The following is a 14,396-nucleotide window of genomic DNA, read 5'->3' on the forward strand; positions in this document are numbered from 1 at the left end:
GGTTTCTTTCCATGATAAGCCCCAATTCTTGACCCTTAATCGTAAAAAATCTTCGACCAACAAGAAGCCCCAATTTCGTAACCACGACATGATGTCAAGATTGCTCCCGAATAAGAAGAAGAAGAACAAGATCGAACTTAACAAAGAGTAAGAGAGGAAGAGTACCTTCTTGTTGTTCTTCTTCCGCCGGATCTCCATACCGCCACTGCATCTCCCCATGAATCTCTCCGGATATCTCCTCCTCAAGAACATGGCCGGCAGCCGGGTGCTCCACACGGATCTAGCCGGGACACTTCTCCTCGAGGGGCGGGGTCAGCTTGGGTGTGGCCTGAGAAGGGGGCGGAGGGACTGAGAGGCGGTCAATTCAGCGGACGGAGGGAGGAGCCTTGATGCGGAAGTGGTGAGCGAGGCGGATCTTCCATGGCGTTCGTCGGAGGTAGTTGTGCTCTCCCGTGATCGTGCGCGCATGTGGTGAGCGGCATGGCGGCGGTAGCGAATGCTTCGCGGTTGTCCACCAGATTTTTTCCCCTAACCGTGGGCCATCACTTTATCGATTAAACTGGGCTGGGCTGGCGGCCCCGTGGACGGCCCGTGACCACTTACAGGCATAGGCGCGGGTGAACACTTTGTAAGACGGCACGGTGGGAGAGCCTATTTTCCGCTTTAAGCGGAGCAAACCATTGGCTGGGCAGATCCTTCCTATTTCTTTGTTGCGAGCATGTAGCTCCTGTTTCTTTGTTGCGCGCATGTAGCTGCTCCGTTGTAATTTTGAGCGCACTCAGTAGAGATAGTCTACGCGTTTATGTTTCATTTTTTGATATGTACTTGTTCCGATACCAGTGAAGTATAGTGAGATTTAATTGGGCATTACGACAAAGTACATAGACCGCCATCCAACTGCATCTATGCCTAAAAAGTCCACCTTCAGGTTATCGTCCGAACCCCTTCCGAGTATTAAGTTGCAAAGCAACGAGACAATTGCATTAAGTATGGTGCGTAATGTATTCAACAACTACATCCTCGGACATAGCGCCAATGTTTTATCCCTAGTGGCAACAACACAGCACAACCTTAGAACTTTACGTCACTCGTCCCGGTGTCAATGCGAGGCATGAACCCACTATCGAGCATAAATACTCCCTCTTGGAGTTAAGAGCAAAAACTTGGCCAGAGCCTCTACTAATAACGGAGAGCATGCAAGATCATAAACAACACATATGTATTCTCTATCCATCGGATCCCGATAAACACAACATAGAGTATTACAGATAGATGATCTTGATCATGTTAGGCAGCTCACAAGATCCAACAATGAAGCACAATGAGGAGAAGACAACCATCTAGCTACTACTATGGACCCATAGTCCAGGGTGAACTACTCACTCATCACTCCGGAGGCGACCATGGCGGTGTAGAGTCCTCCGGGAGATGAATCCCCTCTCCGGCAGGGTGCCGGAGGAGATCTCCAGAATCCCCCGAGATGGGTTCGACGGCGGCGGCGTCTCAGTAAGGTTTTCCGTATCGTGGTTTTTCGCCTCAGGGGTTGACGGAGGCTTTAAGTAGGCGGAAGGGCAGAGTCGGGGGGCTGACGAGGGGCCCACACCACAGGGCGGCGCGGGCCCCCCCTTGGCCGCGCCGCCTTGTGGTTTGGCCACCTCGTGGCCCCACTTCGTATGCTCTTCGGTCTTATGGAAGGTTCGTGGCAAAATAGGCCCCTGTGTCTTCGTTTCGTCCAATTCCGAGAATATTTCGTTACTAGGATTTCTGAAACCAAAAACAGCAGAAAACAGCAAGTGGCACTTCGGCATCTTGTTAATAGGTTAGTTCCAGAAAATGGACGAATATGACATAAAGTGTGCATAAAACATGTAGGTATCATCAATAATATGGCATAGAACATAAGAAATTATCGATACGTCGGAGACGTATCAGGCATTTATATCATTTTTTATCATTTAAAAGAAATGATAAATAAGGTAAATGCAATTAAGGGTTTTAAATAGTAGTTGAAATAAGGATATATCTTTTAATTCTTTTCTAGGTTTTGAAATTATATGTAGAAGTAATGATCAATTAGGGTTTTCATATGATTAAACATAACTACAAAGAAACAATTGTTGTATTATATGAAATTTTTATACAAAGCAATATTTACTTCTTGATGTGAAAAATAGAAACAAGAAAATTATATTTTTAGAATTTAGGTCTTAATAGTTTAAGATTTAAAATTGGTCTTCTAAAATTTAGAGGAAAATTCATATTATTGTTCTTTTGATTTTAAATTATTTGTTTTAAATTACTTTTTATTATAGAGATCATTTTCTGATACTCACTTTTATTTATTGGTTGTGTTTTTTTAAAACAACTTAAATGTTTAAAAGGTTTTTCCTAAAAAATAGACCAAATTGTCCGTTGGGTTGGCCCAATGGCCTGGCCAACCAGGCCCGGCCCAACCTGGTTCGACCGAGTCGGTCCGGCTCGGTCGGGTCAACCCCGAGTCGACCCACCCCCTCACGGCCTCACTCTCGCCGTCTTCTCCTCCTCTCGTTGAGCTCTCCATGGCCTGGCCGCGCCGCCGCTCTCTCCTGGCCGCGCCGCCGCTCTCTCCTGGCCGCCTCCGGCCCTCTCCAGCGCCGGCGAGATGGGGCTTTCGTCCGCCTCGATGAGCTCTGTATCCTTCCCCAATTCAATTTGGTTTTCCAGCTCTACCTCGTCCGCCCCCGAACCTAGAAACCCTAGCGGTCGCTGGTCGGTTTGGCCATCGCCGGCCAACCCCCGCGCCACCACCACCACCACCACCTCCACGCCGGCATTCCCGGACGGCCACCGCACCGCTCCACACGGCCTCGCCCCGTACTTAACCCCAGCCATGGGCGGGTCCCGGGCCCTTTCCCTCTCCTCCCTCTGCGCCGCCGCCGCCTCCAGGTCGCCGCTCCTCTCCTCCCACCACCGCGCGCGGCACCTCCGCCCCCGCCTCGCCGCCGCCATGTCCTCCTCCTCCTCATCCCCCGCCCCGGCTCCCGGCGCGGCCCCCGCCGCGCCCTCGGCGTCCTCCGCCATCGACTTCCTCACGCTCTGCTACCGCCTCAAGGTGAGTGCCTGCTAACTTCCTGCCCCGCCTAGGTTTCTAGTCTCTGCTCGCGTTGACGATTGACCTCGTGCGATGCGATGGGGTGGGCTGTAGACGACGAAGAGGGCGGGCTGGGTGAGGCGCGGGTTGCAGGGGCCCGAGTCCGTGGCCGACCACATGTACCGGATGGGAGTCATGGCGCTCGTCGCCGCGGACCTTCCACCAGGCGTCAACCGCGACAGGTGTGTGCGCGTGTGTGGAAATCCACCCATTCCCTCCCTCTCATTCTAGCATCATCTGTTTCCTATCGTGTTTCTAAGTTTCCGTCTTCTACAGGTGCGTGAAGATGGCCATTGTGCATGACATAGCCGAAGGTAATTTCCCCACCGGATGAATCCTTCCCTTGTTAATAATAGCTTGCAAATCTGCGAATGTTGGAATTAGGGTGTTAATGCTTTGCAGGAGTACAAAACTGTAAATGCATTCTACTTCCCATTTTGTAAAGTACCCGTGGTCAGAATCGCTTATTACCAGTAGTATGTACACGGGTACATAACTACAAATGTGCCGCCCTTTCCACTGCGCAAAATACCCGCCATAAGAATTTCTCATCAACCTGCTGCCTGATTCGGTTAACTCATCCCATCCATTTCAATGCCCAGCTATTGTTGGCGATATCACCCCTGCTGATGGCGTGCCCAAGGAAGAGAAGAGCCGTAGGGAGAAGGAAGCTCTGGACCAGATGTGCGCGTTGCTCGGTGGAGGTTCAAGAGGTTAATTAATTTTTTAAAAAGCAAAACAACATCTAATGCCTTGAATCCTTAGGCTGGCTCCATTTCGTTATCAATTGATAGAACATAGATTTCATCATGTGATCACTCTCAAGAATGCATTGTGTTGTGATCCAACTATAAACTGCTGAAATTTCATAGTGAGCGTAAATAATTATGTGCGGAAGAGAATGAAATATGGCCATCTTTCATTTGTTTTCATACCCGATTCCTGTAAACGCCTGTGATATAGATTCAGCTTCTGATGTCTGTTGCTCTAGATTACATATTTATCATGTTCCCGCTGTTTCTTAAATAGGGTAGTTTACCGTTGAACATTGGCGTGCATTACTGCAATCATACTATGAAATCAGTAGCAAGTTGCAGTGTTTTGTAACTAAAAACTACTCACCATTTATAATTTCTATTCAACTGTTCTAATACGAGGTAAAGAGTGATATCCTTGAAGAGCAGACTGATGTTTTATCCCGCATCGTTCTAGTCTGTTCTTGTACTTCTACTTTTGATATCTAGTGGAGATTCCGTTGGCTCACGCTGTTCCTTTTCAGCCGATGAAATTCGTGAACTGTGGATGGAGTACGAGGACAATGCCACTTTGGAAGCGAAGGTTGTCAAAGATTTTGACAAGGTATAAGTTTGCCTAGCTACTTGTAATTTGTATCCTTTAAATCATTGCAATTTCTACTATTGTACCTGCAAGTGTTATGCACTGGTACTCTCAATGGTAGTGGGTTGACATGAAGCAATATGCCGCTCTTGAAGGTAGTTGCTACTGTTATGACAACGTGTACTGGAACTGGCATTGTTGTAGCTTCAAGTTACTTTAACTTAGTTTGGTCACAGTCCACAAGAGTGTACACAGAGTAACAACATACTTAGCATGATTTGGTGTTGCAGGTGTTTTTGTGTGATGTTTTAGATAGGCTCTGATCATAGCTATGTAATATAAGGATGTTTCTTGATCGCGATAGATTATTATTTTGATATGTACTTGTTCCGATACCAGTGAAGCAATACCTCATGACACTTGTGTTGTACAGAAAAATTGTTTGAAAGGGCTGGTGATGAGTTCTGGTAGAAGCATTGTCCTGGTCTTTCGATAACTGGAAATGCATCGACAAGCATGTGAGTTATCCTACTCTATTTTTTTTTGCTTGCTGATCAGGGAGCCAGTTATTTTTTTATATATCGCTTCCTCTTAGATCCTGGAATAAATTAACTCTCTTATATTCATTACTTCTACCATACATTTTGCCGAGAAACTTTTTGATAGCTTAAAAATGGCAAGAAAATTTGTTCTCTGTTCTACATTTTACAGTGATAATAATCATGTTAATGCCTCGTGAACCATACATTGAATTCAGTTTCACCCTATCAAAAATATGTAGTGCAATTGTTTTAGTTGCTACGAACTCTGAATCTAGAGGTGACATACTGACCATTGTGTTTTTATTCTCTTTTTTTCTTAAAGGGTGTCAGTAATGTGAGAATTTGTTGGTGAACTATAGATTGGAGTGCTTCCTTAATTCAGATCTTTTATGTAGTTGTAGAATCTCGTGTGAGTTATTGTCAGGCAAGTTGACACCACTGAATCTTGCGAATCAGAGACATTGTCATACTCCTCACCTGAAATCAGGGAGCTCATACCAAACCCTTAATTAATTGATCTCGTGTGCATTTTTTTCACTTACCATCACACACGTTTAGATGATACTATGGAAGCAACAGCTTGTTGCTTTCCATGGAGAGCATAGACTATTCTTTTTGAACTGGTGCATAGAATTGGAACTCATTTGGACAGATGGTGTGTGGAGACTAAACTGTTATATAGGGAGTGGCACTTACTTGACTGGAAAAAAATTATGGTCAATACTACCTCTGCTTCCCTTTACTGTACCAATTCTTAAAAACTAATAAGCATACATACACCGAATTAGCATATATAGAAGCCTGAATTGCCAAATTAATGCTTTTTAGGAGATATCAATCAAACAGGTGATAAGAATTCCACGTGTCTATGTAGCGAGTTTAAATATGCACATAATGTATGACATGCTTTTCAAAAAACCAATCTTACACGGTGATGGAAACCAGAGAACATAAGTATAGAACATGAGTTATGAATTTCAGAAGAAGGGGACATGAATTCTGCCTTAACTCACAATACGTAATATCCACATTTTACCTCTGTTTTGAACTCAAGGAAACCACATGATGATCTTAGACAGTTCCCTTTGGAAATATGGAGACACCGATGGCTCCTCCAACAAACATATCAGACTTATGTAGTGGAATATGGAGCAAAATGATCGGACCGGTTCCCAAAGCCATGCTGCTTGCTCTCCAACTGCGGGCACCAGAATCTTGTCCTTTTTCACTTCCCAAAAATTAATGTTATGCACTATTTAACTTCTTCCTTTGAAAATGATGGCTTTCCATAACCATAAACATAATATTTACCAAAATATTGAATCTGAAAACCTGAAATAAACAAACTATAGGCTAGGCGCAGAATTACAGTGGTCAGAAGTGTCATGTATATGAGAAAATATGACCAGGTTAAGTTCAGACTATTAAGTGACACAGTACCTATATATATTTTCTGCTAATCTGCAGTCCTGAAACATGCAAAACTGAAAAATAACACTTGGAAGGTTAAAACTTTTTTTCCACCGTCAAAAATGAATTATCAACAAACATATCATATGTAGAGTCAAAATTATCCCAGAAAGAAATATGTAAAGTCAAATCTGGTAAAATTAATGTGCAACCAAGACATGGTGGAACGTTTCATGTGTAAGCTAAATGGTGTACATACCCATAAACTGGAGTAGCTTCTGTTGTGTCTGAAAAATGAAACATGAAACCTATTTATAGATAAGTGAATACACTCAAAGACAGAACATTATTCTACATGTTTAGATAACAAAGTCATTGTTAATTTATTTTCCTTGCTCTTGTGAGAAAATATTTTAGTTAAATCTTAACTTGTAAAGCCAACCCAGTTAACAAAAGAAGGGGTTATTTATCTATATTTGAACTTGCCAGACAGGAGGCCAGTAGAAGACGGGCCCGAGTCGACCAACGGTTCGATGGCATGGTACTGCTGACTGCGGCGACAGTGTCCTGCTGGCTGCAACGACATAAGGAGAGATAAGGACGGTGTGACAGTGGCACTACAAGCCACAAATAGTCGAGGTTAGTTCTGGTAAGCACTCTGCTAATTTGGCAGCACATCTTATGTTACTAAGACATCTGCATATACCTGAACTGTTCCTATAAATACGAACTCTACTTCAGTTAGTTATAAGTACAAATGTAAAATGTTAACTATTTGAATAACAAAAAAAGTCATAAAAGGGAAAACCATATGCCCTTCATGGTTATATATTCTATCCAATAACGTGCTTGATGTACATCAAGTTCCATGAAAATAAAAATACAAATGAATAGGGAGAATACTATCGGTTCGCACATATAATAATACAAACTTACTTGATTTACCTGTATTTCATAAATGGCAACGTTAATAGTATAGATACCTGATCTCAGGCCATAAAAGTCTAGACCATGCGCATGATAAGATATGTCATCCTCATAAATTTCCAACACTGTATAGTCCGTGCAGAATGCAAGCCCTGGTAAATCAAGAATACATGTTGAGATATGTAAACCAAAATAAACGTGATGAATATAAGTGTGTTAAGTAGAATTGAGTATTTCATTGGAGTCACCGAAAAGCAAAGGTATCCAAATCTGAAGGTTTACTTGTTCCTCATGGCGACGGAAAGAAAAGACAGAACTCTCTTCGGTGGTGATGGTACATATATTATGGCTCTTGTATACGATCTAATTTTTGAGGGATACTCCAGTTTAGGGGACTAGGGGGAGTTCATCAGCGCCGTGGCAGCGCCAATCAATGGCGGCGGCCAGTGATGGATGCGGCGGTGGTGGCGGAAGAAAGGCGACGGAGGAGGGAAATATCCGAGCGTGGTTTCAGCGCCTTTCACGAAGGGAAAAAAACCCAGAAAAACCTGTAGGTGGAGTGGAGGAGGAAAAAAAACCCGGTGGAGTGCAGGCAAGTACGACGCCGGTGTGCCGTCAGCGGCGGCGTCTGCCGAAGGGAGGCGCGTCGCAGATCACGGGAGGGCCAAGGAGGAGGTGCGCCGCGGCGGAGGATTCCGTCTCCATCGCGATGGCTGCCACTGCGCTAGGGTCTGTTGACATGGGATTCGTTGATTTGGTTTCGGCTTGATGGGATTCGTTTTGATTTGGAGGGGTGCGGTGGGAGGGTAAAATGGTCATATGAAAAATATGTAGGACGAAACATTCGACCGGAGGAAACAGAACAAGTTCCTCCTTTTTATATAGTAGAGATAGAGATAGAGATAGAGATAGAGATGTAGCCTCTGCTGTCAAAGTTAAAAGTAGCGGCTGAGTCACTGGCTCGAAAGATCCATCTTATTGAGTGTCACATTCATTTTCGTAGTGCAAGATATCACTATACATAAACCTCAAATGTTAAATAATCTGAATAATTGTTTGTGCACACATTAGACCAGTAACAGCTTGTGTCAAATGATTATCTATTATTGGAATCATCCTTCAGTACTTGATATTAATTGGCACATTTATTCTTGACGTCCTACAGTTATGGTGATAGCTGGACTTGATATCTTGGGTACAAATAAGGTATTTGCTACATGCAGTTCTGTTGGCGCATTGCTTGTTGTTTCTGGAGGTAAATATGGCAGTGTGTCTTTGGTTGTTCCTGTACATACAACCAACTGCGATTATTTATATTTTTGGAAGCATGTTAATTAGGCCGTGCTTTGCCTTTCTTTGGGAAACATGGGAAAAGAAATTAATGTCTGAACAACAAAGCATGATAGGAAGAATATGATGTGAGACTGTACATGTGCCTACTAATTCTACTTGTATATGTGTGAGATTTATAATTACCTGCTCTTTAGTAATATCTGAATATCTTTTTCTCTGGTCCATCTACTCTTTGCATGCTCATAGAGTTGAGATTATATCCCAGTGATTATTGTTCTTTGCATGCTCTTAGAGTTGAAATTATATCCCAGTGATTAATGTGTTGTACTAATTCCATCAACAAAAAATTGGAATATGTGCATCATGGTGTGTTACAAACGTTGCTTGTGTTTTTAGTGTAGCTGATCAAAGTTTGCTGCTAAAAAATCTTCTCAAAAAAGCATGACGTGATCAAACAACAATTTGAAATGGTATACCAGAAATGACTAGAACCTTCAGATTTCTAACTTATTTTCTGATTTTTTATTGTAGATAGTTGACAATCTTTTAGGGGACTATAATTGGAGTATAATTGCTTCAGTTTTACTGCTCTATCTTACTACCGTTTTGGTTATAGGTTAAACTGTCTCGGCAGATTTCATTGCATTACTGTAAAATCACTCGATGTTTTCATCTGCTGTGAATACAATGACCGATATATAATTGCTCCTCTGCATTTCGATGGGAATATTAGTTGTTTGATTTGTTTTGTGGATCTACAGTTCTTGACGATGACACTTGCTTGAACAAAGACAGGTTGTTTGGTCTCTCATTTTTCTCAGAGCAATATTCTACTATGTGAAGTGAAGTTGTAAATAAACTATTCTATGAAATCTGTTTTGACCAGTCACAAGTTTGTTGTTTTGTAAAATATGTTCTTATGATATGCAAGTCATGTATTTGCCAATAAAAATTGGGATGTACTGTATTTTGAGTAAACTACTGATTTGTTGTTTCTTTTCTAGTTCAAATGTTCATCATGTTGTGGTCGTGGCACATACCCCGGAAGCAATTCAGTTCGCTCTAGGCCTTACCGGTGGCATTGTTTATGTCATGATTAGAAGGTTGCAGTTTTTACTTCAACTTTTAGTTGAAAACCTGATATTTGGAATGCTGTGAAGTTACATGTATTATGATTTGTTATGACGTGATATATAGAATTCTGGATTATGTATATGTATTTGGATTATGTGCATTCATTGTTGGTTTATATCTGCCTTTATTGTTATATTGAAGAATTTTTCTAGATTTGCCTCTAATTGTGTTTTGGGACAATTCTTAGAGTTGTCTCTAATTGTGTTTTGGGGCATATCTCAAAGTGCCCCTAAAAGCTTTTTTGGGCAGTTCTGGCCCTAAAGACCTTCTGAGGCAAATCTCAAAGTGCCCCTAAAAACATTTAGAGACAAAACTCGAAGTGCCCCTGAAAACCTTTAGAGGCAAATCTCAAACTGCCCCTAAAACCCTTTAGAGGCAAAATTCAAACTGCCTCTAAAAACATTTAGAGGCACTTTTCAAACTGCCCCTAGGATTTTAGAGGCAAAATTCAAAGTGCCCCTAAAAACCTTTAGAGGCAAAATTTAAACTGCCCCTAAAAACCTTTAGAGACACTTTTCAAACTGCCCCTAAAAACCTTTAGAGGTACTGTTCAAACTGCCCCTAAAAATCTTTAGAGGCACTTTTCAAACTGCCCCTAAATGTATTTGGGGCATTTCATTCAAAGTGCCCCAAATACATTTAGGGACACAAGCATCCGAGGCACTTTTCATAGTGCCCCTAAAAATAATTAGGGGTACTTTGGCTACCTATTGGGGCACTTTGAAGTGCCCCTAAACATAGACCGTACAGTAGTGCATGAGACAGGCTAGAGCTGACATATGCATGCAGCATGGTGCTGTGCTATGTGCCAAATCAGGGTCTACCCAACTTTGGCGATTAATTTCGTAGATCAGTGTGGTGGGGCTATTTACCTTGCAGAGTACCACCTGGTTCATTGCCACAAGCTTGATTGGATTTGCTAATAGGTGCTCAAGGTTCACATCCCTGAAGCGCTGCCGCCGTTCTCCCTCTCTACTCTATCAAGGATGATTAAAGCAACAGCTAATGAAGTTTATGCGTATGGGTAAATATCGTGAGTACAGAGTAAAATGAGTAGCCAAGCTATGTGGGCGAAATGAGTGTGGCATTTTGTAGCTTGAGCTACATGTAGCATGTTTTTTTTAACATTTAAAAATAACATTTCATCATTTCAAAAAAATATGAACAAAAATTCTTGAGATAGATAATGTTGTACTCTACAACTGTGAAAAAAAAGCAATACGAAAGACTTAGTATTTTGGGATGTGCAAAATTCACAAATCCTTGGATCTGAATAAGGGAACAGTAGAGATTTTGAAACCTCCAAAATCTATCAGAATTTGTCATTTTTCTGTAGCCTCGCATATAATGTATTCATCCTAAGATTTTGCACAGTGGTAGAGTACATCATTTCCTACACCAAGATTTTTTTTTCAGTATTTTTTGAAACTTTTAAACGGAAGGCTCGAAATGAGCCCGGCTTTGAATTGACGAAGCCATCAACCGGCCAGGAGTTACACCAAGAATTACAACACACACGCGCCACGCGCACAACTCAGACCACAACAAAAGACAACACAAAGAAGCAAGCTGAAGCGCCACTAGATCCATGAAGAGGGAGCTTTGTCTTCTGTTGCACCGGAGCGATCGCGGCCGAGTCCACGCTAACAAACCTCCACCGCACCAAGACTGCAACTCAAGGGGAACTCAACGACAGGCCGGCCACCTAGCAGAGCTTGAGGAACCAAAAGAGGGAGGGTCTTGCGGCGACGCCTCCAAGAAGTTGAATGGCGCAAGAATGCGTCATCGTCGTCGGCAGAGACAGAGGACCTGCAAAGTTTTCACCCAGACCCGAGAACCACCACCCATGGAGCTCGGGCTAGGTCCAGACCAAACACACAATATCATCCCCTGGCATTGGGATAGGCACACCGGCAAGAGCTACGACCAGACGCCGACCTAGCCAAGCCCCCCAAGGCGCTAGGAAGGAAATTAGCTACCGCAACAAACCGTGTAAAAGCAGCCAGGCCGACGTTGCGGGAGGGCTGAGACACCAGCGAGAGGTCACACGGTGCTCCACAAGACACTACCAGAGAAGCTTACACGAAGCGAGGCCTCCAAGAGGAGCAGATTGAGACGGAGGGACGGAGTCCATCATTTCGAACAGGAGAGCCATCATCGGGACGCCTTCAACAAGGGAGCGACACCCGCAGGTGACGCCGTCACCGGCACAGGCCAGAGCCATGCGCGGCTTTCGCCGAGGTCCAAACCTAGATAGAATTTCTGGACGCCATCGCGAGGACGTAGAGCGAACAAGGCGGAGATCACCGCCGCGCCTCCAACCTAAGTCGCACTATGAGCTAGCCCCAACTCAGCTCATCTGCAGGAAACACGTGCTGAGAGGATTCGGCCAGACCCAGATCTAGATCGACCATGACCTTAGATTGGCGGCACCACGATGTCCACCATCCCCAGCACGCGAGCACACCTGCACAAGCATGACCAAATTGGTCGGAGGGAGAACAGACCGCAGCCGCCGGAGTAGCTGCAGTACTGAGCCAGCCCAAGGACCGCGTCCCAGATAGCTAGCAAGGACGTCGCCCCAGCGACTCCAGAACGTCGCCCGTAGCGACGAAGGACTGCCGGACTCCGACAGCCCCGAACGGCTAGGGTTAGATCCAGGCCCGCCTGGCCCAGAACCAACCCAAATGCAGCCGGCAAGAGGCAGCGGAGGCGGCGCACCGGGCACACAACCGCGCACCCCAGGCCACCCTCGGATCAAGCGGGTCCGGCCAGGCCCTGCCAGGCCCAGATCTAGGCCCACAAGCCCAGATCCGCCCAAAATCGCCGCCGGCCGGTGCACCATGCCGTCGGGCGAGGCCACGGCAGCGCCGGCCGCCACCCACACGACCCCCAACGGCCGGAGCTGCGCCAGTCTGGGAAGGAGCCGGCGAGCCTCCTCGTGGCCAGGACGGGATCCGCCCCGTCGGACCCTCCAAGCGCGCGGGGAAAGGGAGATCCGCCGCCGCCAGCACCGCCGGTGGCGGCGGCGGGGGAAGGAGGAGGGGGCGGGCCTAGGTGGGGGAAGGGGGAGGCGCCCCGGCCGCCCGACGGGGGGGGGACGGGAGCGGGGAGTTTTTGGGTGCTGAGTGATATATGGTCGGAGACGATCAATTTTTTGAAACTTCAAAATGTTGAATTTGAATTTTGTAAAAACAAGAGAGCCATGTAGCTCGGGCTACATTTGGACTTTCCGGGTGAAATGAGTATTTTCTTTTCTATCCATGCCCTACCCACATATTTGGATGACGGGTACCAAATGGTACGTAGGTTTACCTGATTGGCACCCACCCAACGAAGTAACCAAGCTTACTGGGATGGAGTTCAGCTTACTCCTCCAACCACATGGAGTTCAGCTGCAAAAACATCATGGACGCCGTCGCAGCCTCAAGCCCTCAACATCCCCAACATGGTCCCTTATCACCACATCGCATCCTCCAAGTTATGCCCTAGTTTATAACTAAGTAATGAGCCAGATAGAGTGGCATGGTTGTCAACTAAATCTGGGGTTTTTCCAGTCACGTTTTTAGTAGCTAAACAAGTAAATTTGTCCTTACAGAGTTACGTGAGCCCTCAAGCTTCCTTTGAGGATCAAAGTTTTTTTTTGTTTGTTGGTGATTAGAAATATGATTTTGACCAAGGAAAATCTTATGAAAAAAAGGATGGAGAAAAGTGGAACTGTGTGAGTTTTATGATGATCCTGAGATTGGGCCGTCTAGGGTGGAGCTACACCTCGGACAACCAGGGTCATGGCCCGGGACACATCAACTTATATAGATTTATGACTTGGCCCAACTTCTCACGTGGAATGAAATGAGTGAACAGAACACACGAACCTCGGCTCCCTCGCTCGTTGTGGCAGCACGTGCACCGCCACATGCCCACGACACTTCGTCGGTGCGCCTCGGCGACATGCTAGCTTGCCGCCCCTAGCCCGCACCCTAGAGGCTCACCGGACGACTTCCAGCCATCACAATACTAGACTTTGGGAGGGAGGGGGGCATCCTTGCCCACCATGGTGCCGCCCAGCTTAGTTGGTGGCTTGTTGTGCTGCCGGTTGACGCACCCTCCATGCAACCGCCTGCCCGTGCCACCCGAGAGCTTATGTGGTGGGGCTCCACCTCTCCTAGTCCAGGGCTTCAATGCGTGTCTGCCCATAATGTGGGTTTGCTTTCATTATTCCACACCAATATTGTTGCGAATTGACCAGATTTATAGATTTAATAAATTTTGTAATTGATTTTGTGTTTCAGATATAATATGAAGATATGTACCTCAACACCCTCCCAATCGGTAAATTCCCAAACCGAAGAAACTGTCGAAACCATATGTAGTTTGTTGGATTGTTAACAATTGAGTTCAAATTATATGTTCATCTTCGCAATCATGTGCTATTCCATGAGTTTTTAGTAGCTTTTGCACTTTCTGGATTCTCGAACCCATTTACTAGTTCTAGGTTGATTGAGAGTTAAGTTAGTTGTAGATTAACCCTACGGCCGTTAGATTATCACTATGATTCGTGAACATGAGAAGTGTACATATGTGTTCAACTGTATATGAGCGTACAATTACACATTTTTTCT

At 44.9% G+C, this 14,396-nt stretch overlaps 1 protein-coding gene across 1 annotated transcript; it reads left to right on the forward strand.

The window, feature by feature from the left end:
- Window positions 1-2,590: 2,590 nt before the first annotated feature.
- On the forward strand, window positions 2,591-4,495 carry LOC124674340 (5'-deoxynucleotidase hdd1-like). The gene is made up of 5 exons (XM_047210377.1): window positions 2,591-3,091; window positions 3,185-3,312; window positions 3,407-3,444; window positions 3,733-3,843; window positions 4,410-4,495. The coding sequence occupies exons 1-5, from the start codon at window positions 2,642-2,644 to the stop codon at window positions 4,493-4,495; spliced, it is 813 nt and encodes a 270-aa protein (XP_047066333.1). The 5' UTR covers window positions 2,591-2,641.
- The last annotated feature ends 9,901 nt before the right edge of the window (window positions 4,496-14,396 follow it).

The sequence above is a fragment of the Lolium rigidum genome, chromosome 7, assembly GCF_022539505.1.
Source record: "Lolium rigidum isolate FL_2022 chromosome 7, APGP_CSIRO_Lrig_0.1, whole genome shotgun sequence".
NCBI classification, from domain to species: Eukaryota; Viridiplantae; Streptophyta; class Magnoliopsida; order Poales; family Poaceae; genus Lolium; species Lolium rigidum.